We start from the raw sequence: 26977 nt of genomic DNA on the forward strand, positions 1-26977 counted from the left end.
AAGCGGAAGGGTGTGTACAGCGGATGTAGAGTGGACCAATCAGAGCCCTCTTGTCTGCGACGCTGTCTGCAAGGCTTCTGCGGTGGTCACAATTTTTGGGAGGTGCGTAGCCTGGGCCCGCCCATCCTAAGTGTGACACAACACGAGGGCCTGTTGCGAGCTTAGTCTGGCAAGGCAAGCTCTTCCAAGCTCCCGAAAAATCGGGAGCCAATCAACTTTGAGCATCTCCAATGGCCCTGGGTAGAGGTGTGTTCAAGGCACTGACGTAGTAGAACTGCGACCGGAAGCCATAGATTGTTTACAGAATCTATGCCGGAAGCGCTTCATTCACTAGAAACATTACGAACATGGAGCAAGTTCTCATTGAAAATGGAGCAAAGAGCAGCCCTGGAGGTATTTATTGAAAGGAAGGACGTTTTCGCCTTGCTCCCGACCGGCTTCGGTAAGAGTTTAATCTACCAGTTAGCCCCATCGTGTCACATACATCAGAGGAAAGAGTGATGTGATTGGTTTAAGCTTCGTCACAGCCTTTTCTGGTTTCGACCAGTAGCAAACTGAGGCATTTCAGGGAGGCGGGTCAACCACGCACTTTGGGAAACGGTTGGGCTTAATATCTTTGCCAGACCAAATACTCGCAGAGCTTTGAAGTCGCATTAGCCAGACTAGGAGGTGTGCGCAGAGCGTCTGCAAAGGTGGGGGGGCTACGCAGACGCCATCTGCGAGGACTGCGTTGTCAGCATAAATTGGCCTTCATATTCACACCTACAGTCAATTTAGAGTCACCAGTTAAAGTAGTTCTAGAATTTTAGAACCCACTATTGATGAAAATGTAGTATAAGGGTATATATTCAATGTATGCAAATTAAAAATAAAAAATTTCCCCATCAAAGGGCTGTATTTGAGCGACAAAACCGAGCTTCTGGGAAGCATTTCCTGGAAATCCCAGTCAGGAGTCACGTGACCGATGACGTAGTAAATTGACCAGGATGGCAGCATCCAGTATAAACACAAGCGAAATGAGTGAATCAGACAGCGATTATTCAGACGAAATTGCGTCTGAAGACGAAAGTGAATCGTGTTCCAGTCGAGGTGAGTCGATGCACAACATTTTTTCTACTAAATCAGAGGTCTGGGCCGAAATGTGCGTCGCGATCGGCAGTATATTTGGGGCGAACCGATGGCGTTCAAGCGGCCTTTCCAACAACACGGAAATGACTGCAGCTGTCAAAGTCTGCTTTGTGTGCGTTCGGAGCTTGGGGAGAAGAAAAATGCGGGCCTGAATGGGGACAGTCACGGCTGTATCGTAGAAGTGCAAAGCAGGAACTCGTCCAGGGATCGTCTAGTTCTTGTTTAGTTAAAGAACCCTTTAATTGTCCTAAAGGTTCGGGAAGCTCGTTCAAAGCGTGCCTCAAGATTCTCCCATGGACTATAAAAACCACTTTTCCCTTTACACTCACCAGCATAAATCAAATCAAATCAAATCAAGTTTATTTGTACAGCGCTTTTAACAATAAACATTGTCGCAAAGCAGCTTTACAGAATTTGAATGACTTAAAACATGAGCTAATTTTATCCCTAATCTATCCCCAATGAGCAAGCCTGTGGCGACGGTGGCAAGGAAAAACTCCCTCAGACGACATGAGGAAGAAACCTCGAGAGGAACCAGACTCAAAAGGGAACCCATCCTCATTTGGGCAACAACAGACAGCCTGACTATAATATTAACAGTTTTAACAGGTATAACCCTCAACTGTCCTCATGGGGCCGTCCTTCACAGGAGTGGGGCGATAAAACTCCGACCAGACACAGGGCACCAGGATGGATCAAGCAGGTCCGAGGGGCAGAAGAGGCCAGCATCTCAATCCCAGGATCAACATGTAACTCAGAGGGACAGATGGGGGGGGAGAGAAAGAAAACACGTTGTTAGGTATGCCCTAAAAATGACAAGTATTAAATCTGTGTGGTAGGCTCGCAGAGACGAGAGTCTTTACATCAGGCATGACGCACAATGGCATGTTAATATGGTAAAAAATATATCATGACCTGCTCTGGCTGGATGCTTGATTGGGTGATGGGAGCACACTCCTCAGCAATGATGAGATGCAGATGGGACCCTTAGGCCTGGCCAAGACAATTCAGTTACATTTCACCGGGTCTGGGACATGCGACAGAACGTCTGACGGCCGATTCCCTGCAGGCTACGATAGCCAGTCGAGGTCCCCACCGTCTCCACCAAAAGATTTCCTGTTGACTCCATGTAACTCAGAGGGACAGATTTGGGGGGGGGGGAAGAGAAAGAAAACACAGGTGGTTAGGTATGCCCAATGTCACCTGAATAAGTAGGAACAGTATACATATTGCACCGAGTACAAGCAGGGACTCCGGCAACTAACTATGACAGCATAACTAAAAGGAGAGAGCCAGAAGGTAACACAGGCATGAGGGAGCCCCGGGACATAAAGCAGCCAGCCACTGCACCGTCAACAAACTCGAGTGAGCAAGCGAGTGGGGACTGACAGCATCCATACATCCCAGTTTACCAAAACACTCTATGTCTGAGGACCCTCCAGATCTACTCCTTTACCTCATAAACACCATTAACAAAAGGCTTGACTAAACAGATATGTTTTCAGCCTAGACTTAAACGCTGAGACGGTGTCTGATTCCCGAACATTACTTGGAAGGCTGTTCCATAACAGTGGGGCTTTGTAAGAAAAGGCTCTGCCCCCTGATGTAGCCTTCACTATACGAGGTACCAGCAGATAGCCTGCACCTTTTGATCTAAGTAGGCGTGGCGGGTCATAGAGGAGCAGAAGTTCACTCAGGTACTGTGGTGCGAGACCATTTAGTGCTTTAAAGGTCAATAGTAGTATTTTATAATCAATACGAAATTTGATTGGGAGCCAATGCAGTGTGGATAAGACAGGCGTGATGTGGTCATATTTTCTAGTTCTAGTAAGGACTCTTGCTGCGGCATTTTGAACTAACTGGAGCTTGTTTATGCACTTATTGGAACATCCAGACAGTAAGGCATTACAGTAATCCAACCTGGAGGTAACGAAAGCATGGACTAGTTTTTCTGCATCATGCAATGACATTAAATTTCTTATCTTTGCAATATTTCTGAGATGAAAGAAAGCTATCCGGGTGATGTTATCAATGTGAGTTTCGAATGAAAGACTGGGGTCAATAATCACTCCGAGGTCTTTTACTGCTGCACGTGAAGAAACAGAAAGGCCATCCAGAGTTACTGTGTAATCAGAAAACTTACTTCTAGCTTTATGTGGTCCTAGCACAAGTACTTCAGTCTTGTCAGAGTTAAGCAGAAGGAAATTTATAAGCATCCAGTGTCTAATGTCCTTAACACATTCCTCAATTTTATTAAGCTGGTGTCTCTCATCAGGTTTTGCAGAGACATACAACTGTGTGTCATCAGCATAACAGTGGAAACTAATACAATGTTTACGAATAATATCGCCCAAAGGTAACATATATAGAGAAAAAAGCAGTGGACCCAAGACAGAACCTTGTGGAACACCAAACTTTACCTCGGTACGTCTAGAAATATCACCATTTATATCGACATACTGATAACGATCAGTTAGATAAGACCTGAGCCAGGAGAGGGCCATTCCCTTAACTCCCACAACATTTTCTAGTCTATCCAGAAGAATGGAATGATCAATGGTATCAAATGCTGCACTAAGGTCAAGCAACACAAGTAGCGAGACACAGCCCTGATCAGACGCCAACAGTAGGTCGTTTACTACTTTAACCAGTGCTGTCTCTGTGCTATGATGAGGTCTAAATCCTGACTGATACATTTCATGGATGTTATTCCTATGTAAATATGAGCATAACTGCTGTGCCACAGCTTTTTCAAGGATCTTGGAGATAAAGGGGAGGTTTGATATTGGCCGATAATTGGACAGCTGACAGGGATCAAGGTCAGGTTTTTTAATCAGGGGTTTGATAACTGCTAGTTTAAAGGATTTGGGTACATAGCCAATCATAAGAGAAGAATTTATTATTTTTAGAAGCGGTTCAATTACTCCAGGCATTATCTGTTTGAATAGATGTGTCGGTAAGGGATCTAGTACGCAAGTTGAGGCTTTTGATGTAGAGATTAATGAAAGTAATTCAGTTTCTTTTAGGGGAGTAAAACATTCTAACTGATGATCTGATACAGTTATATTGTTAACTACAAGGTCGCTTTCATTGTCTAACCTTAAATTAGTAGTTTGAATTTTTTGTCGGATATTCTCAATTTTGTCATTAAAAAAATTCATGAAGTCGTTGCTACTACATACTGCAGGTGTGCATGTGTTGATAGTGGACTTATTCCTGGTTAATTTTGCTACAGTATTAAATAGGAATCTAGGATTATTTTTGTTATCTTCTATTAGGGAGGAGAGATATGTTGATCTCGCAGCACTAAGAGCTTTTTTATACTTCAGGAAGCTCTCCTTCCACGCCAATTTGAACACTACCAATTTTGTTTGACGCCATTTACGTTCCAATTTTCGAGTGGTCTGTTTTAATGTGCGAGTGTCATCATTATACCAGGGTGCTAATTTTTTGTCTCTGACCATTTTCCTTTTTAGAGGAGCTACATTATCTAAAGTATGGCGGAATGTTGACTCTAAGCATTCAGTTGCCTGATCGAGTTCTGCAGGGGCTGACAGTGACCCAATCAAAGTTGACAGCTCTGGGAGATCATTTATAAAGCTCTGTGCAGTAGTTGACGTGAAAGTACGTTTAATACAGTAGCGTGGTGAGGTGCATATATTATTACTCAGACATATTTTGAATGAGATGAGACAATGATCTGAGATAACTTCAGACTGTGGAAGTATGACTATATTGTCTACGTTTAATCTGAATGTTAGTATTAGATCAAGGGTGTGACCACCATTATGGGTCGGTCCTATGACATTCTGCTTAATCCCGACTGAATCTAAGATGGACACAAACGCTGTTTTTAAAGGGTCTTCTGAGTTATCAAAGTGAATATTAAAATCTCCGACAACTAAAGCTTTGTCTAAGGAAATAACCAAATCTGAGATAAAATCTGCAAATTCAGAAAGAAACTCAGAATATGGCCCCGGGGGCCTGTAAATAATAAGCAATGGAATTAACTGGGTAGACTTATTTTTTGAGGCTACATACATTATATGAGTATGAAGAACTTCAAATGTATTAAATTTATAACCAGGTTTGTGTGTTACACCTAGATAATCGTTATAAATAACCGCGATGCCTCCTCCTCTGCCAGTTAGACGAGGCTGGTGTATATAACTGTATCCAGGAGGACTCGCTTCATTTAATGCTATATATTCATTTGGCTTAATCCATGTTTCTGTTAAACATAGTACATTAAACTCCTGATCAGTAATGAGTTCATTAACCATTAGCGCTTTAGATGTAAGAGATCTAATATTTAATAGCCCCACCTTTAGATCAAAGGTGCTGGCAGCAGCTGTACAGTCAGTCTGATCTAATTTTATATTGATTAGGTTACTGGAACAAACTCTCTGAAAATTTCTACCTTTTTGTTGAGCTCGGGGAACAGACACAGTCTCGATGTAGTGGGCCCTGAGTGACGACTCTGTGCAGCTAGCAGACAGTCGGTTTAGCCTGTTCGTCTGCTCCCTGGCCTTGGCTCTGGATTGTCAGAAATTAACTAGGCCTGTTCTGAGACTATGACCTATGCTGCAGGAAATGAGAGCAGCACCTTCCCGAGTGGGATGGATACCGTCCCGCCCTAACAGGCCAGCAGTGCCCTCAAAATTAGCCCAGTTATCTATAAAGCCCACACTGTTTTCAGAGCACCACCTGGACAGCCAGCAGTTCAGCGACCATAACCTGCTGTAAGCTACATCGCCACGCCGCATTGGGATGGGGCCAGAGCATACTACAGCATCGGACATCGCCTTCGCTAATTTAAACACCTCTACAAAGTTACTCTTAGTAACCTCAGACTGACGAAGGCGTATATCATTAGCTCCTGCATGGATAACTATCTTTGAGAACCTATGCTTGCCTAGGACCCTAAGATAAATATGTGCACTAGCCTTCAACTAGCACCAGTCTGCCCTCGTCCGCTTTACTTGCCGGTTCCACTCAGCGAGATCGTATCCATTATTCTTATCAGGATCAGGGAACTGATGCAGAGATACTCCGTCTTTGTTGGTTTTAGAACAGCCGTACGCGACACACTTTTTTACCATCGTATACAGTGGAAATAATCCGTAGATCTGCGAATTGTCACTCACAGTCACAGTATGTACAGTAATGCCGCTTTTCCACTACAAACGCGGCTGAGTCGGGCTGAGCCGTGCCGTGCTGAGTTGGGCTGAGTTGAGCTGAGCGGGGCTGTTGGAGTTGCATTTCGACTACAACCGCGCTGAACCGTGCTGGCTGGAAGTGGGTGGACACATTGGGTGGAGTTAGCGAAAGTGGGTGGACGTCACGTGATGTCGTTAAGCAGCGCAAACAGTGACATCAGTGAGCTTTTAAGCAGTAGTCTCACGACCCGAATAGTAAACAATAAACATGGAGTCGTTAGTGTTGCTGGTCTTGGTGCTGTGGCTTGTTGTCACCGACAACGCCAACAGATACTGGCAAGAGCGTATAGATGAGGCGAGGCGCATAAGGCTTCAGAAATTCTCGTAATTCGTAATTCTTCTTCTTCCGGGTTTACGGTGTTTACAGATCCCAGTGTGCTCGCGGGGCGTGTGTGGGCATGTGAGGACACTCCTCCTCACCAATCAGTGCACAGGGGAGTGTCTGCTCACGCCCCCAGCCTCACTCGGCTCGCTTTGGCTCGCTTCAGCCCCACTCCAAAACGGTGCGAGTTTTAGGGGCTAAGCAGGGCTGAACAGCCGAGTCGTGCTGTTCTTTGGTAGTCGAAACGCGAGCCGTGTCAGGCTGAAGTGAGCTGAAGCGAGCTGAAGTGAGCTGAAAAAGGGTAGTGGAAAAGGGCCATAAGTGAGCTGTCTAGCTTGTCAATTTATTACGTCATTGGTCACGTGATCGCGGCGCGATGTTTTGCTCGTGGGCTATCGCAGAAAATCCTCTATAAAATCTCATCTCATCTCATTATCTCTAGCCGCTTTATCCTGTTCTACAGGGTCGCAGGCAAGCTGGAGCCTATCCCAGCTGACTACGGGCGAAAGGCGGGGTACACCCTGGACAAGTCGCCAGGTCATCACAGGGCTGACACATAGACAACCATTCACACTCACATTCACACCTACGGTCAATTTAGAGTCACCAGTTAACCTAACCTGCATGTCTTTGGACTGTGGGGGAAACCGGAGCACCCGGAGGAAACCCACGCGGACACGGGGAGAACATGCAAACTCCACACAGAAAGGCCCTCGCCGGCCACGGGGCTCGAACCCGGACCTTCTTGCTGTGAGGTGACAGCGCTAACCACTACACCACCGTGCCGCCCCTCTATAAAATCATTACGGATAAACATTTTTTAGTGATTTTTTTTGCAATATACTACAAATATTAGTATTCATCGTTACATGCAAAGGCGATTTTCAAATTCTAAAACTACTTTAACTCTGCACAGAAAGGCCCTTGCCAGCCATCGGGCTCGAACCCGGACCTTCTTTCTGTGAGGCGACAGTGCTGACCACTACACCACCGTGCCGCCCCATGTCAGACATTTGATATGCAAATGATCTTCACGAGCCAATGAATATGCAAATTATCCAGCCTGTGGCGTCACATGGCGCCTTCTCGCGACCATTTTGAGCAGAGATACTTTCCCCTGAAAGGGTTTGTATGCTCACAGGCTGGTACAGCATGCCGGTCTCCGGGTCAGCGAGGGTTAAAGGCGTGTGGAGGAGGAGGAGGAGGAGGTGCTGGAGGAGGTGCTGCAGAACATGAGCTCTGAGGTGTAGTGAGAGTTGGTTGGGAAGCTGAAAGCAGGCACACGGCTTGCTCAGCACAGAGCACATGTGCTGAACCAATGGCGTTACAAAGCCGCTCAGACAGTCACTTTTAAGCGTTTTTAACAACATTTTATTTATTTTTTGTGGCACTTGAGACCGAATCATGGAGGGAGAAGCTCATGCTCAGGAGGATTTGGCGACTCTGTCAGATTTGGATGAAGAGAGTTTACTGGAATCACTGACTGCAAGATTCAACCACAGACACATCTATGTCAGTAATGCTCCGTGTCTGTCAGCATGGTTAATCTTTAGAAATATCCTTCAATATGTCGGACATTTTAGGGTTTTATCACGTCGTGTACATAGTACTGCAAGTTCTGTTTGTGTTTTTAAAACCTGCATTTTATTTATTATTATTATTGTAATGGTTTTGGTGACCTGAGGTGTTTGTTAGTGAATCAGGAAGATACTGTGCTGTATGTTGTTAGTAAACCTGAGACAGGACTCACAGCTGTTTTGTTTATTTGTGTTGTTGTTGTTGTTTTCTCCTCTAACAGACTTATATTGGGGATATTTTGGTCGCTGTGAACCCATTTAAGCAACTCCCTCTCTATGGGAAAGAGGTAATTCAGTCATAAACATCTTTATTTCAGCCAAACATTCATTTAGTCACTTATTTTAAAGGGGCGATAAGCCATTTCGAATTGACTTCCTCCTCAGAAGGTAGCAGACTGCTCAGACACTGACTATCTGTTTTTAGATTAGATTAGATTCACTTTATTCATCCCACATCGGGGAAATTCACGTTACAGTAGCAAGAAAATGTCAAACAGATAAATAAAAATTAGACAAACGAAGGATTAAATACAGAGGGCTATTTGCATTATCTACCGTGAAAAAGTATAGAAAAATTGCCTTATTGAGAGACTCGGGAAAATTGCACATTACAGTTAGACTCTGTATAAGCACTATGGAAGTTTATTCTCTTCGATGTGATGTTTGTACTGATGATAATCCATAGGGCCAAATTACTCAAGGGTTGTTTTACGATCAGGGTACGCAAGCTAAAAATCACATTTAACACTTATTATCTTCAATATCAAAAGGCTTGACTAAATAAACTTGGTTGTTTATTGTAGCCCTGTGATAGCTCTATTTACCATGCAAAAAAAAATTGGTGATAACGTTATTTTTGGTGAATGTATGGCAATATGTGTCATATTTAGCAAAATTACTCACAGGTAGCTCCAAAAGGGATGCACTTAAATCATTCTTTATACCATAAAACACATATTTGGTTCCATATCATTGGAAACATATAGTTAAGTTTTAATGTTGAATGCCAGTAAGTTAGTCCAAGGATCAGTTTCACTTGTGATTTCGAAGTTTTGAAATTGCCCAAGTTGCGATTTTCAAAACTTCAAAATCACTCGTGAAATTAATCCTTTTTTTACTCGGGGCCCATGTGATTACCTATACAAAACGAGCAAAAAGGCAATAATGAACTCTAACCGTTTTAAAATGTCATTACTTAGCTTCGCTATGTAACATTGCACCAGTTTAATCCAAGCATTGCATTTATTTTTATATATATATATATATATTTATTAGTGCTGTCAAAAATGTCGCGTTATTAACGCGTTAACTTGACTCAATTTTAACGGCGATAATTTTTTTTTATCGTGAGATTAACGCTCTGTGACATGATGTAGGTTTTTCATAAGCTTCTGAAACTGCCAGGAACTTGGAACAGAGACTTTGCTTAGAAAACCGATAGCAGCTAGACTATAATGCCACGCCCCGCACAGCCAGAGTCCTCCCCCCCCGAACCAGCGCGCTAGTAGAGATGGGATTTATGGCTCTTTGATGTGATCCGTTCTTTGAAAAGAGCCTTTCAAAAGACTGGCTCATTTGGCTCTTTTTTAAAATATTCATTCAGTTTTAAGAAGGCAGCGTCTAAAGAAGCCAGATCCCTCTGAACTGTAAACTCAATGCTATCCCAGAAATCCTTCCTGTAATATGCAAATTTGGCTGCCTCTGATTGGACAGCGCGACGCATCAACAGGCAGAAAGTGTAAAAGTACAAAATGTGTTAAGTGAGCTGAAACAGTAAAGATCAGATTCAATGCAATATTTATCAATGAACAACTTAGTTAATATAATAGTGTACTTTATATTATAATCAAGCATGTCAAGCCTACCGTCACTGTGTAACCTGTCTCACTTCACTCATGGTTCTTTTGCTAGCGCCGGTGCTCGGCTTAGGTTTCACTTTGCAGTGGCTGTGTCAAGACGTGTTATGCTTTGCAATAAAAAAAACATTGGCACAAAGCAAGCCCATTCACTTTTTTATGCTGATTAGAGAATTACAATGGTTTTTCATGTGACAAACATGTGCGATTAAATTGCGATTAATCGCGAGTTAACTATGACAGTCGCGACATTAATCGCGATTAAATATTTTAATCGCTTGACAGCACTTTTTATTTTTATATATATATATATATATATATATATATATATATATATATATATATAATTACTGTGCAAATTTTCAAGAAAGACAGACCATTGAATTAGGTGTGTCCAAACTTTTGACTGGGTACTGAATAATAGTATCAGTCAAAAGTGTAACACGCCTGTTCTAATTCAGTGTGGGTTTAAAAAAAAAACAAACAAACACTTCTTCTGTTTCTCTTTACTTAGCTAAGTGGTGCTTGAGATATATTAGGCATGTGACAATAAAAATCAAAGTTATTCAATTAAGAATATTTCTACTACACTAGAACTCACTAGAAAAGACCTTTAAAATGATACATGAACCAACTATCTATGACAAATATTAAGGAAGTTATGAATTTTTTTTTTTTTAATATTGCAAAATCGAGGGGATTTTCAGCCCTTAATTACACACGAAAACAATAGAAGAACGGTGACCAATATCAACAACTTCCACCTGTAAATGACCATAACCTGCTTAATTTTTTGTCCAACTTCAAAAAGTAAGGTATCAGCTGAAAGCTTATGATAAGGGGAACAAGAAAATAACAAAATATCCAAGCTACAATGTCATATACTATTATTTTTATTTTAATTACCGTGGTAATGAAATATGAGTTGTTTTATCGTGAATCATAAATGAAACAATGGATTTATAAAGCCCTCATCCTCCCAAGTTAGCGGTAGAAATCAATCGTGGCCGCCCGTCTGCCAGCAGCACTTGGACACGTTGGTATTGCTAACGTTAGAAAACTGTGCTAGTCTTTTGATTACGATGAAACTTGGCAGTAATCAAGAAAAATACTTAAGCTATCACTTCTGTATGTTTTAGAAAATACAACCTACTCACCTTTGATGGTAGCAGAAGTTGTAAGATGAGGACCTACTTTATAAACAATTTTTTTCCACTTCCCGTTGTCACATCGCGAAAATTCGAGAACCACAAGGTAACTGAGAATACTGACTATGTCATCAGTATTTGTGTACTGGGGAAATTCGCACGGGAATCAGTAAAGAAGAAAGCAAAGACCAAAACGCGACGCATTAGTAGTCACTGCAGGCCGCTAGCGGTAGGCAGAAACAATGCAAGCGCTATGCAGGTTATTGTAGCGTAACTAGATATATGAATTATACAGTTGTCGAATAAGGATATATATCATTATTGAACGATTCAAGGAATCTGAAGGAATTTCAGTGTGTAAAGGGGCAAGGGCTCAAGCCTAATCTGAACACCTGTGATCTCTAATCCCTCAGACTTTACTTAGTTGAGCTGTTCTTGATTCCTACAGATGTATTTTTTTATTGTTTTTTTTTTTTTTTTTACTGTTTGATGATGTCAAGAAATTCCAATAATGAACTTTGGACAAGACACACCTATTAATTCAAAAGCATTCCTGGTGACTACCTCATGAAGCTGGTTAAGATAATGCCAATAGTGTGCAAAGCTTCACCAAGTTAAACAGTGGCTATCTAAAATGTGAGCCATACACTACCGTTCAAAAGTTTGGGGTCACTTTGAAATGTCCTTATTTTTGAAAGAAAAGCACTGTTCTTTTCACTTTAAACTAATCAGAAATCCACTCTATACATTGCTAATGTGGTAAATGACTATTCTAGCTGGTTTTCGGTGCAATATCTCCATAGGTGTATAGAGGCCCATTTCCAGCAACTCTCACTCCAGTGTTCTAATGGTACAATGTGTTTGCTCATTGCCTCAGAAGGCTAATGGATGATTAGAAAACCCTTGTACAATCATGTTAGCACAGCTGAAAACAGTTGAGCTCTTTAGAGAAGCTATAAAACTGACCTTCCTTTGAGCAGATTGAGTTTCTGGAGCATCACATTTGTGGGCTCGATTAAATGCTCAAAATGGCCAGAAAAATGTCTTGACTATATTTTCTATTCATTTTACAACTTATGGTGGTAAATAAAAGTGTGACTTTTCATGGAAAACACAAAATTGTCTGGGTGACCCCAAACTTTTGAACGGTAGTGTATATTGTTTTAGTTTTGAAGTCTTCAATATTGTTCTACGATGTAGAAAATAGAAAGAGGATTTTACATCACTAATACAGTGCTTCAAGGACTATCTTACAGCGTAATTTAATTGAACGTTTGTCCAGAATCGTTATTCAAATTCACCCGAAGTGAATGTAGAAATTTTTTTTTTTTTTTTAATTTAAATTTATGCGTCTTCAGTAAGAGTTCGGTCCTGATCAGGGAGACGGTAGATCTGGAGCCTATCCCAGGAACACACTGTGAGGCAGATTTTTGTTGTATAAAGTGTTTAATTTTGTTCAGAGCATTTTAAAGCTCTACAGTGAGTCTCTGTAATCTTCATTCCATAGCCAAACTGGTATTATTAGCCAAAATGGTACCGTAGCACTGTTGCTGCTTCTGTCTGCTTTGTTACTTTACACTACGTTCACACTGCAGGCTGAAGTGACTCAAATCCGATCTTTTCGCCCATACGTGACCTGTATCCGATCTTTTATTGACAATATGAACGACACAGATCCGATTTTTTCAAATCCGACCCAGGCCGTTTGGATATGTGGTCCTAATTCCGATTCCTATCCGATCTTTTCATATGCGACTTCAGTCTGAACCGCCAGGTCGCATTCATCCGACTTACACGTCATCAACAAGCCACAAACATCACTATTCTGCGCTGAAGTAGGCGGCGGGTCTCTCAAAAAAAGTTACAACAACATGGCTTTGATGTTCCTTTGAACGGAGGTTGCAGTCACTACCCCACAGAACGCCTGAGCCAAAACCCTTGGCTATTGTGCATGTTCTGGCTCCGTCGCAACAACAACTGCATCATTGCCAGGTACTCCATGCTGGCTACTGTCATACACAGGAAACTTTAGGTTACTTCCGTAAACGCTGACCATGCTCACTGCGTGTGACGTCGTCGTATCCTGCAATGCGCATGCGGAACACTTTTAGGTCGCTTTTCGTTCATACTGAGGATCACATACAAGTCGCATATATTTGTTAATGTGAACGACCTCACAAAAAAATCGGATTTCACAAAAAAATCGGAATTGAGCATTAAGCCTTGCAGTGTGAACGTAGTGTTAGGTGTAACGGTGTTGATGTAATGTAGGCGAGTGAAATGATAACTATCAAATCATTGTCCCATCAATTTTGTTACTCTGATCAGTCTGGTTACCAAAGTGTTGATGGAAGATGATGAAATTGAGAAATCTTCTTTAATCCTTTTTTTTTTTTTTCTTTCTTCATCCAGTAAATTAACAACAATAAAAATTGCATATTAATGCTTGGACATGATGGAAGATGTTTTTCTATGGGTAGTTATTAGGGTGCATCGGTTGCCCCCTAAAAATGAAAAGTTCCTCCGATCATGATGCATTTTTGTTTTTATATTCCTTTTGGTAAGAAAACACACTGGGTGAAATATTTTGACAAAATTCAAAAGTGTAATGGTGGCACCAGGAGCTCAAAGTTATGGAAAAAGCTGCTCTTTTATGACAAAATTTCGATCACTTTTCATGAAACATTATGGCACCTTATAGAGTATACCAAATATCTTGGATACACATTTTTAGTACATATTCTAAATATATTATCAAGCACAGTTTGAGTTTTAGCTGTTCATTGAATCATTGTTCGACTACTTTTAAACAATACAAATGGATTATGAATCACATTAATGCTTCTCAATCCCTTGCAAAGGTTCTTAACATGATCTCTGGCTCACAAGAAACCAATAAATGGAGTCCAACATTGAGTGCGTTTACATGCACATAGAGAAAATCGAATTTCTGCCGTTGCTCGACTGAAATCGAAGTTCTAAATGCCATGGAAACACCTTAGCTAGGCTGAAATTGAACCGAACTGGATTTCTCGTAATCGAGCTACGCGACCTAGATTATGCGATTTGTAGCCAAGCTACTTAGTGCATGTAACCCTGTCGAGCTACTTACTTCAGCACTGCCCCTTCCGGGAGTGACGAGACCACAAGTGGGAAACACGACAGCCTCGGTCGGCATGACAACAGTAGTAGCGAGCAGCAGAAGAGGTCAGGAGGAACAAACGAAGAAGAGAAAATGGCGAGCAGAAACGTGCACTTCTGGAGCAATGAGGAGACAGAGTTCATGCTCATTCAGCTTAAGGAGTTGAATATATTCAAATTCATGGACGGGAGAAAAACACGCAATGGAGAACACGGAACTGATAACTTTGTTTACACTCTTGAATAGCTCTTCTTCATGACGACAACCGGAAGTGTACCAACACGATGCGGCGTGTAGCGCCACCTGTGGCTCGGGTGCACAATGTACCTCACACAATAGCTCGATTTCCTTGTGTGCATGTAGGATTGGATTTCTCTGGCACCCCTGCTGGGACCCTTAGCTCGATTACCGACAGCAGCTCGATTTGGATGTGCATGTAAACGCACTGATTGTGATTCAAACCTTACGCGAAAACATAAAATAAGTAGCCTGGGAAATCCCGTGCTGCTTTGCACAATCGTTCCGATCTGAAAAGACAGCATGGAAACTATATGGTCTAAAGGCTCGCCTGAGTTAGGGAGCCAATCAGAGAGTGGGGAGGGGTGGAAAGACAGTGACGCGTACTACTCGACAAACGGAAGCTTGTAGTTTATTTGGGACTGTTTACAGATCACGTTTAACATGGCGGCGAGCGATATGAACCAAACTTTCGATCAAGCTTTAGACACTGTTCTGAATAGTTTAGAGCGAAAGTTTGTTTTAAAAAAAAAAACAGCGTTTGGCGTTAGTCTTTCTTCGTCGCTCTAACTACGTCACCAGGTACAACTGCCATGATTGGCCATGGGCTACGTATACGCCAAATGATAGACATTCGCAACGTCCAATAAACGGCCGTTGACAATCGTAAACCACACCTCCCCTACGAGAAATTCAATAGGCGGATTCCAGACCATATTTCACTTGTGATGTGGTCTGGTGTTAACCAGACTATAAAATAAGCATTTTTTGGCAAAAAATGAACCTCATGGTGCCACCATTAGACTTTTTGAATATGGTCAAAAAATTTTACAGGATGTCTTTATGGGTGAAAAGGAACACCCGGACAAAAAAATGCATCAGATTTTATGAAAGTGAGGGCAACTGATGCACCCTAGTAGTTATAAGAGCTATAATTATTATAAATATGTCATCTGTTGCCAGAAAATACTAAAAGCTTTTAATCTTAAAAAGCAGCAAATTGATCTTAATTCCGCTGCCATTTTAATATTCACTTTTTTGCATAGTAACAAGCTTGACACACAGTGTCTCTTGGAATGATCCTACTCATCTTTTGGACTGTGACTTAATAATAATAATAATAATGACAAATGTATTTTTCAGATGTCTGAGAAGTACAAATGCCATGAGAAAAGCACTTTACCCCCACATATATTTGCTGTAGCCGATAGAGCGTATCAGTCCATGTTGGGCCGTCTGGCCACAGGGCCGAAAAACCAGTGCATCGTGATCAGGTGAGTATTTCTGTAGTGTGTATTTTAATATGTAACATGTTCCAACCTGTTTTAAAAAAAAAAATGTAATTCAGTTTGTTTTTCCTTCTACCCTGACGTCTGTTAGGACATTCCTCTAAAGACAAGCTAGGACAAGACGTTCTGAGGAAAAGTTCCTGCAGTGTGTGCTTGGTTTATGGTAGACCACTTCTGGAGATATTCCAGGTTGTGGTGTTTCCAGTGCGAGCTTTGCATGCGATGACGGTGCATTCGTTGGTTTTGTTTTTTGTTTTTCCTCCCGCCGTGATCGTTTTTCCATCGTACAGGTCATACGTGGTCAGGTTGCGTAATTAGAGCTGTACAGAACGAGAAGTCATTTTCATTTAAAAATTTTAGTTATTACTATGGTTACACTAGGGGCAAGAGTTTGATGCTGTGTGCTGCTGAAGCGCTTTAATGGCGAGCAGATGGCTTCTTAAGTGGTCTCGTCTTACCTGGTTACCATGCCGCTTGGGAAGAATGAGGAGGTGCGAGAGTGTGTATGTTGTAGGAGTGCGTACCGTAGTGCAGGTCCATCGCCTGAACCATAGGACGTGCAACAAATTCACTTGGCTGTAAATAAAAATGGCACGTCATAACACACCTGTACGCTCGTGTTTGCATAACCGTGACCATGAATGTAAATAGGAAGAAGATGGGGCGGTTTGTTAGCGTGTATACGTTTCGCTCATCATCTGCCTATAAGTAAGTGTGAAAGATGGCTTGATGATGAGCGCTGCATGTTTTACTACCGTACATGCCTCTGTTTCAGTCTCTGAAGTCTGGTGGCTCTGTAGTAAACGAAAGTCAGCAGTGTTTCCTTGTGGACGCAAACACGTATTTGCAAATTCCATTGGGCATGTAAATTGTAAAGAACTGGCTCAGACTTTCGGATTTACACATCAAGTGGTCCAGAGCACCATCAGGCTCGGCATATTTGTTTATCAAATGCCTCTTTTTTCTAAATTGCACCAGTAGGGTTCAAGGTCTGTCTTGGAATTTGGGTCTAGCTCATGACGTACCGGTAGAGGATGATCTACAGGGCTGTTTTGTGGAAGCTACATTACAGACACAGTTAATGACCTCTAAGGTTAAACATTATCACCGTAACGACAATTCTTGTTTTATTTCACTCCCCTTTCAGCGGTGAAAGCGGAGCAGGGAAGACCGAAAGCACAAAGCTTTTACTGCGGCAGCTTATGGAGCTCTGTCGCGCGAACTCTCAGCTTGAGCAGCAGATCCTGCAGGTAAGTGATCCGACCACGCTTATTTGAATATAGCCTTGATTTTTGCACATGTCAAAACCCAAGCTGTGCAAGAGACCATGGTTGAATCGCATCATTGGCACGCGATTATTATTCTTACTAAGATTTGTGCCTCTGTAATGTATGGGCTTGGTGACTAAAAAAACATTTTGGGCGGTTTTACAGGAACTCTGCTGTAATGTAATGTAATAAAACAGGATACAGTAATAAACTGAATAAAGATGAATCACCAGTTGTTCCTAATTGAGGTCATGCAACAGAAAAAGTGCTGGTGTGGAAGTTGGCGTGTAAGCGTGAATAAGTAAATATTACAGTAGGGCAGGGTGAAAAAGCACTATACCAATATTACAAGACCAAAAGTGTATTTAATGTTTGTAGCCTTTTTATTGATTTATATACACACACACACTGACTGTTTTATACAAAGCATCTAATGCTGCTTTTCCACTACTAACGCGGCTGAGTTGGGCTGAGCCGTGCCGTGCTGAGTTGGGCTGAGTCGAGCTGAGCGGGGCTGTTGGAGTTGCATTTCGACTACAACCGCGCTGAACCGTGCTGGCTGGAAGTGGGTGGACACATTGGGTGGAGTTAGTCAAAGTGGGTGGACGTCACGTGATGTCGTTAGGCGGCGCAAACAGTGACATCAGTGACCTTTTAAGCGGTAGTCTCACGACCCGGATAGTAAACAATAAACATGGAGGACATGGAGTCGTTAGTGTTGCTGGTCTTGGTGCTGTGGCTTGTTGTCACTGACAACGCCAACAGATACTGGCAAGAGCGTATAGATGAGGCGAGGCGCATAAGGCTTCAGAAATTCTCGTAATTCTTCTTCTTCCGGGTTTACAGTGTTTACAGATCCCAGCGTGCTCGCGGGGCATGTGTGGGCGTGTGAGGACACTCCTCCTCACCAATCAGTGCACAGGGGAGTGTCTCCTCACGCCCCTAGCCCCACTCGGCTCGGTTTGGCTCGCTTCAGCCCCACTCCAAAACCGTGCGAGTTTTGGGTGCTAAGCAGGGCTGAAGCGAGCTGAGTCGTGCTGCTCTGAGGTAGTCGAAACGCGAGCCGTGTCGGGCTGAAGCGAGCTGAAAAAGGGTAGTGGAAAAGGACCATAACAGCCTTTAGATTTACGTTAATGCTGTTTTGATTAACAGTTCGTTTATTTCCAACGCTTGAATGAGCTCATCTGGATACTGTAGAGTCCTGTCTACCTACTTACCTACCTACGTACGAACTGCTGCTGTAAGCATCAACACTGTCCAGCCCTCACCCCAGGACTCCTGAACATCCTTTCAAAATAGTAGCCGTGTATAATCTTTCAGAGGATGGGTTCAATTTCGAGTCCCAAGGTTTCTTCATGTCCTCTGAGGGTTTTTTTTTTTTCCCCCCTTGCCACCTGGTCTGCTTGTTGTACACCTACAGTAACTCTACATTGGTATTTCTGTAAAGATTCTGTTAAAAACAAATGCACTGCAAAAAACTGAAAACTGAATTTGAGGAGAAAATTCCTTAATACTAGTGAAATTATCTTGCTGCATGGACAGATAATTTTACTTGACAAGACATCTTGGAATGAGTTGGTTACAATCTAGAACTAGTTTTAATAATCTCAGGCTACATCCACACGACAACGGCAACGAGATGTTATTTAAAAATATATCGCATCCAAATGGGCAACGATCAGTAAAATATCAGGTCCATATGGCAACGCAACGCTTGCTGAAAACGATGCAATACACATGCCACACCTCTAGGGGCGCTGTAAGACGGTCCCTTCGGAGACACCAGAACAATAGAAGTAGTAAGGACGCATGCGCATAAACTATTATGAGCGAGACTTCATATTAGCCACAAAGTCAGGAAAATCTGTTCGTAAAATTACATTATAATGACCAAATACAATGAAAAGTATTTTTCCAGTCTCACCTGTGAAAGGTAATCCCATGTGATCTCGTTTGGACGGTAAACCTGTTGGTACAGTTAAACGCAGCTAATCTTTATTCTCCGCTTTGACCTATCCAATATGGCGGCGAGGATGACGTATGATTCTATGCGGAAGGCGGCGTCTTTAATGGTCCGGAATAAATTGAATGATACACGTTGATGGATTAATTTGTTGTTTCTCACCTGTGAAAGGTAATCCCATGTGATCTCGTTTGGACGGTAAACCTGTTGGTACAGTTAAACGCAGCACATGAATCTTTATTGTCCGCTTTGACCTATCCAATATGGCGGCGAGGATGACGTATGATTCTACGCGGAAGGCGGCGTCTTTAATGGTCCGGAATAAATTGAATGCTACACGTTGATGGGTTAATTTGCTCTTCTACGCCCTTTTTGAGGAATGTATTGTCGGACTTAAACCAACATCTGAAGAGGTGAGATCGCTCCTTTTTTTCCCTATTTTTGCTGGCGGGATTGACTCTGCCCTAAGGGCAGAGTCTCTCTCTCTCTCTCTCTCTCTCACTTTGCACCATTACACAATAAATATTCACAGTGAAAATATTTTGTAAGCGCGTTTCATGAACCAAGTTATAGGATTTGTTGACAACTCGCATCGAGTTCGTTACACTTCTACCCGGCATGAAGCACTCACAGTCATGTGGTTGTGACGTCATCGTAAACAAATCCGTTCTACTCATCCAGACGACTTCACAACGGCAACGTTGCCAGATCTTTCCACTCTGGAACCCGTTCTCAAAAAGATTGCGTTTTGGGCACCCAAAACGCCGGTGCCGTGTGGACGCCAGGCCTAAACGATAAGCAATTGTATCGGAGTCACCTGAATCCGTTGCCGTGTGGACAGGGCCTCAGTTGGTGTCTTGTATTCTTCTAATTGGAAATGCGAGATCATTTCTACTATATTCAAGATATTCTAACTTAAGATATCATTTTTGCAGTGTAGAAGAATACAAGACACCAACTCTGAGATTATTAAAACTAGTTCTAGATTGTAACCAACTTATCCCAAGATGTCTTGTCAAGTAAAATTATCTGTCCATGCAGCAAGATAATTTGACTAGTATTAAGGAATTTTCTCCTCACATTCAGTTTTCAGTTTTTTGCAGTGTGGCATTGAATTGCATTTGATCTGCTTGGCCTTTTCAGCCACTATAATGTTGCTCACAAACACCCCTTTTCCACCAACAGGGAACGGGTTCCGTTCTGGTTTGCGCACCAAATTTTGAACCTTTCGGAGCATTTCAACCAAAAATAAATCGGTTCGGAACCTGAAAAGCTGGTTCCCAGCTGGAACCAAAAGAGAGCTGGTTTGTTCCACCACTGGGCGTGTGGTTAATTTGGAGAGTTTCTACGTCGTCTTAGGGCCTCTGCATGCTCTTGCGACAAGGCTTTCGCAGATAGCTTTTCACAGACAGTTGTAATTTATCGTTGAGCGGGGAGTAATAGGTGTGCGCGATGTTATTCACCGCCATAACGCAAGGGGGCATGAAATCGCTAGGAGTAGTTGGTGGGTGTGGTTAGTGGAGTGTTTATCCTCCGGTTACTTATAATGACTAGTGTATAGATGTACGTACTTCCTCAATCAACTGCTCTTTGTGCTGCTCCATCTTCGCTCGTGTTTTTAAAAATGGCGGTCGTGAAAACAAACCAAACCGGGAAAGTAGGGAAGCGGAAGTGCGTGTACAGCGGATGTAGAGTGGACCAATCAGAGCCCTCTTGTCTGCGACGCTGTCTGCGAGGCTTCTGCGGTGGTCACAATTTTTGGGAGGTGCGCGCAGAGCGTCTGCGAAGGGGGGGGGCTACGCAGACGCCATCTGCGAGGACTGGGTTGTCAGCATAAATTGGCCTTTAGGCTACATCCACACGACAATGGTAACGAGATTTTATTAAAAAAAAATCGCGTCCACATGGGCAACGGATCAGTAAAATATCAGGTACATATGGCAACGCTTGCTGAAAACGATGCAATACACATGCCACACCTCTAGGGGCGCTGTAAGACGGTCCCATTGGAGACACCAGAACAATAGAAGTAGACGCATGCGCATAAACCCCTTCTTCTACCCGGTGTGAAGCACTGTCAGGAACAAGCACACAACAACAAGAAGAAGGCTGTGACTATGCGAGGAAATCGTGCCTTCTGTGTGTACAAATTAGTTTTATTAGTGTGCATAGTTTTATACAACTTTAATTTTCTTATTGTGTGTGAACATTTTGAAAAGCAGTCTTATCCAATAAAAAAAAGAAATTCAAGAAATGGTTCAGTTACTTGTTTATTTAAAAGAAAAGCTGTATACAAAAGTGAATGCAATGCAGTGGTTCATACAAAACAGCGAGAGTGCTGCTTGTTCTAGTCATGTGGTTGTGACGTCATCGTAAACAAATCCGTTCTACTCATCCAGACGACTTCGCAATGGCGCCGTTGGCAGATTTTTCCACTCTGGAACCCGTTCTCAAAAAATATCGTTGTGGGGCACCCAAAACGCCGGTGCCGTGTGGACGCCAGGCCGAAACGATAAACAATTTTATCAGATTCACCTGAATCCGTTGCCGTGTGGACAGGGCCTTAGTAGTTGCTTGTTTTTTGGATGGAAACAAACATCTGCAATAACAAAACAAAAGCTTGCAGGTTATCGCTGCGATCCGCCGTCTTGCTACTACTGTTTAATTTTTTGTGCGACGCCCTCGATTTGTGACGCATCATTGATTGATTTTACAGTTGTTCAGGGATGAGATTTTCCGCCGATCGGCGGATTTCCGACTTTTTCAGACCAAAATGATCGTTTTTGAGATCGATGTAAATCTGTTGAGAAATTTTCGGGGGGGGGGGTATGGTTAACGATCTGTGGTCACCTTATAACGTCTTGATTCTTGGTGGGCTCCGGGTTAACACGCTCGAGTCTTTCGACATGTCGTAATTAGCATTCACTTTTGCGACAATGTTCGACTTATTTGCGGTAGAATTTTCGGGAAATCCCATCGCGTGCAGCGTATAAACACAAGTACTCATGCTCTCCACGCGTGGCTTGCAGTCACCGTTCACCGACCGTACGCGCTGTTTGACAATACGTATTGGTAACATCGGAAAGACGCATGTATTCAGGCGGGATATTTTAGCATGCCGACAATGGCAAAAGTCCTAGATAAGAAAGAAGAGGATGGAGCGAGGGCGATTGATAAAGGTGCAGGAATAAAGAACCGTTTTCGATGGGCTTGGTTAGAAAGAACACTGAATGTCGAGATCGACAAACAGACTCACAACGAAGCTCGGTGATCACGTACGGAAAATAGACGTCCCAGGAAAAGTACTTTGCTCATTGTGTTCTGACATGATAAACTACGCTAGTAGAGGGGCAAGGACTATCGAACTTCACATATACACCAAAAAATACAAAGGTAGGTCGAAAATTATTTTGCCTGTTCAAGGATTCATTATATGTATAATGTATATCGCACGAATCAGGGGGCAGCACGGTGGTGTAGTGGTTAGCGCTGTCGCCTCACAGCAAGAAGGTCCGGGTTCAAGCCCCGGGGCCGGCGAGGGCCTTTCTGTGCGGAGTTGGCATGTTCTCCCCGTGTCCGCGTGGGTTTCCTCCGGGTGCTCCGGTTTCCCCCACAGTCCAAAGACATGCACGTTAGGTTAACTGGTGACTCTAAATTGACCGTAGGTGTGAATGTGAGTGTGAATAGTTGTCTGTGTCTGTGTCGACCCTGTGATGACCTGGCGACTTGTCCAGGGTGTACCCCGCCTTTCGCCCGTAGTCAGCTGGGATAGGCTCCAGCTTGCCTGCGACCCTGTAGAAGGATAAAGCGGCTAGAGATAATGAGATGAGATGAGATAAGTGTGTATCTTTTATAAATGGGGTTAGCTTATCTAATGTAGCATGTTGGGGAGAATCATGGTATTGTATCTATATTTCTGATAAAATTTTAGGTATGATACCATGTGTACAGTAACTCTCTTACCGGTACTTATTGCTCATTTCATAGGGGGACGGGGGGGGGAATTGTTGGCATGTGCCGCGCGGGAGCGTCTGCCCAAATTTTTTAGGCCGAGATGAACTTGGTTTTTGATTTAAAAAAAATTTCCAATATGTAATGCCCATTAGGGTGCATCAGTTGCCCTCACTTTCATAAAATCTGATGCGTTTTTGTTTGGGTGTTCCTTTTCACCAATAAAGACTTCCTGTAAAATTTTTTGACCATATTCAAAAGTCTAATGGCGGCACCATGAGGTTCTTTTTTTTTTTTGCCCAAAAACGCTTATTTTATGTTTTCGCGTAAGGTTTGAATCACAATGTTGGCCTCCATTTATTGATTTCTTGTGAGCCAGAGATCATGTTAAGAACCTTTGCAAGGGATTGAGAAGCATTAATGTGATCCAGAATCCATTTGTATTGTTTAAAAGTAGTTGAACAATGATTCAATGAACGGCTAAAACTCAAACTGTGCTTGATAATATATTTAGAATATGTACTAAAAATGTGTATCTAAGATATTCGGTATACTCTATAAAGTGCCATAATGCTTCATGAAAAGTGATCGAAATTTTGTCATAAAATAGCAGCTTTTTCCATAACTTTGAGCTCCTGGTGCCACCATTACACTTTTGAATTTTGTCAAAATATTTCACCCAGTGTGTTTTCTTACCAAAAGGAACATAAAAACAAAAATGCATCATGATCGGAGGAACTTTTCATTTTTAGGGGGCAACTGATGCACCCTGCTGCCCATTGTACATGCCTGTTCTTTAATTCAAACTCACCATCTTGATCTTCAAATTGACCGTATGGTATCTGTATTACATTACACAACATCCTGTCCAGATAAAACCCAGTTAGTACACACAACAGTTGAAAGGGAAGTGATAAGTGATGTTGAATGTTGCCTGCTTAATATGCAAGACCTCCTGCTACCATGATAACATCAGAAGAAAGCTTAAGAGAATTATATGATAGAACTTTTTTCTGGTTTGCACTTCATTTTAAAGGATTAGAGGATTCAAAGACATGAATAGCAAAAATGCAGAAATATAATACTGTAGAGCTCGTTTATATTAAAAGGTGCATTGATTTTTTTTGAAATCATCAAATGTGAATTGATTAAAAACAAGTCTCTTGGACCATATTAATCATTTTCGCCTGGTAGTCCACCAAGAAGGGGAATTTATTTCCAAATAAAATTAATGGTTTTGGGGTAAAAAAAAAAAAATAGCCAAAAATCATTAGCTCCCACCCCTGACTTTTTTCAGACTTTTAAAATATTTCATTCTCATCCCTGGTTGTTCCACTCGAAACTGGTAATAACACAGGCTAGTTTGCTAACCAGCACTAAGATCCAAAGAATCCTGAATGGAACCGGTTCAAGAACCCGTTCCCTGTTGGTTGACAAGGGGTAAGAGTAGACGAGTGTGAATAACACTACGTTCAGACTGCAACCTGAAACGACCCATTATCCGATTTGTTGTGAAATCCGATTTTTTTGTTAGGCCGTTCACATTACCAATTATGAGACTTGTATGCGATCTCCAATATGAACGGAAAACGACCCAAAAGTGTCCCGCATGCGCAAATTGACACGTAATAAGCACATCTACGTAATACGTAAACAAAAAAAAAGCGCACTATTCAAGTTTGCAAGTAAAGCATGGAGATGAGGCGAGACCTGGCGATGTGGTTTTTGTGGCGGCGGCGGAACTCGCACAATAACCTGGTATTGTGGAGGCGATTGAGAAGCAGGAGGGCAAGGGCTTTGGTCCAGGCGCTGTGTGGGGCCGTGGCAGCAGCCTCCGTTGAAAGGAGGGTATGGATGCGGAGTCGCAGCCAGGAGTGGTGGGATGTTGACGTGCTGTGCTTCTCGGCAAATGACGAAATCATTATCAACCAAAGAGGCGGGATTAGCCAATGCAGAATAGTGATGTTTGTCTCTTGTTGATGACGTGTAGGTCGCATAAATGCGACCTGTCCGGTCAGACTGCAGTCGCATGTGAAAATAACGGATATGTATCGGAATTAGGACCACGTATCCAAGCGGCCTGGGTCGCATGCGAAAAAAATCGGATCTGTGTTGTTCAGATTGTCAATAACAAATCGGATACAGGTCGCATATGGGCAAAAAAATCGGATATGGGTCGTTTCAGGGTGCAGTCTGAACGTAGTCTAAGGTCCAGGCATCTTTTTGCACTGCAAAAAATAAAAATCTTAGGAAGTTTGTCTATTTTCAAGTCAAAACATCTAGCCACCCTTATTATAAGACATAATTGCCCAACAAGCAAAACCTCATTTAGCTAGAAAGGCTAGTTTTTAGACAGTCCATCTTGAAAATCTTGTATAGACAAAATGTCTTGAAAAAGTCTTATTTGGAGCACCTTTGAAAATAAAACAAGTTTTTTTTTTTTTTTTTTTTTTTTTTAAACAAGTAAGTACATTTTGGACATTTGTCAAATGCGGTTCATCTTGTTTCAAGAAAAAACAAAGTATGCTTGTTTTGGGAATAAATGAACTTTACTGAAATCTTTGAATCTTTCATTACAGTTCAACTCCACCTTACAGATCCTAAGTTTACTGCGACTGTTTTCTCAGTCATTCAGATTGAGCTCCTTCTAGATGCTGTACAGACTCTAGACCAGACACGTGCCTTCACAAAGGCTATGAGTGAGCGGAGGGCGTTTTAGTGAGGTCTTTTTGGAATGCTGTGAGTTAAGTTCAGTGTTTTTGTTTTTTTGTGCCTGATCTTGTAAACCCCTCGTACACATGAATAGTCAGTGCCCCCAAAATGCACTGTTGCTTTGGCGTTGTGTAAGCACTGTAAGTCAAAATGCGTAGACTTGAATTTTTTTTGGTGCCTGAGGTCCTGGGGAAGTGGAATCTTAAGAGATGTGTTAATGTTTGAATGTTGAAATGGGAAAAAAAAAAAAAAAACTTGTTGCAATGCTACACGTGTCGTCAACTTGATTCAAGATAGTCTCTGGTCTCATATCTAGAGTGTTTTACTAATTAGAGGCCACAAAAGGAGAATCTTTTAAGCTAGCAATGCTTAGTTGTAGAATTTAACAATCCTAATATTAGTATATTTTAGTGCTGTCAAAAGTGTCGCGTTATTAACGCGTTAACTTGACTCAATTTTAACGGCGATAATTTTTTTATCGCGAGATTAACGCTCTGTGACATGATGTAGGTTTTTCATAAGCTTTTGAAACTGCCAGGAACTTGGAACAGAGACTTTGCTTAGAAAACCGATAGCAGCTAGACTGTAATGCCACGCCCCGCACAGCCAGAGTCCTCTGCCCTCCCCCCCAAAGAACCAGCGCGGGCAGGACGCGCTAGTAGAGATGGGATTTATGGCTCTTTGATGGGATCCGCATCTTTGTGATCCGTTCTTTGAAAAGAGCCGTTCAAAAGACTGGCTCATTTGGCTCTTTTTAAATATTTATTCAGTTTTAAGAAGACAGCGTCTAAAGAAGCCAGATCCCTCTGAACTGTAAACTCAATGCTATCCCAGAAATCCTTCCTGTAATATGCAAATTTGGCCGCCTCTGATTGGACAGCGCGACGCATCAACAGGCAGAAAGTGTAAAAGTACAAAATGTGTTAGGTGAGCTGAAACAGTAAAGATCAGATTCAATGCAATATTTATCTACGAACAACTTAAAGTTAATATAATAGTGTACTTTATATTATAATCAAGCATGTCAAGCCTACCGTCACTGTGTAACCTGTCTCTCTGATTAGATTAATCAAGCAGTAGATCACTTCACTCATGGTTCTCTTGCTAGCCTCGGGACGAAGAGCCCCGGTGCTCAGCTTAGGTTTCACTTTGCAGTGGCTGTGTC

At 42.3% G+C, this 26977-nt stretch overlaps 1 protein-coding gene across 1 annotated transcript in view; it reads left to right on the forward strand.

Moving 5' to 3' along the window:
- Positions 1-7900: 7900 nt before the first annotated feature.
- Positions 7901-26977, forward strand: part of LOC132873824 (myosin-IIIb) — an 89426-nt gene continuing 70349 nt past the window's right edge. The window contains exons 1-4 of the mRNA XM_060909624.1: positions 7901-8181; positions 8468-8533; positions 15773-15903; positions 17066-17168. Of these exons, the coding sequence (XP_060765607.1) occupies positions 8074-8181; positions 8468-8533; positions 15773-15903; positions 17066-17168 (408 nt within the window). The 5' untranslated portion in view covers positions 7901-8073. The remainder of the gene's footprint in view (positions 8182-8467; positions 8534-15772; positions 15904-17065; positions 17169-26977) is intronic.

This window comes from Neoarius graeffei, chromosome 25 (genome assembly GCF_027579695.1).
Source record: "Neoarius graeffei isolate fNeoGra1 chromosome 25, fNeoGra1.pri, whole genome shotgun sequence".
Taxonomy (NCBI): domain Eukaryota; kingdom Metazoa; phylum Chordata; class Actinopteri; order Siluriformes; family Ariidae; genus Neoarius; species Neoarius graeffei.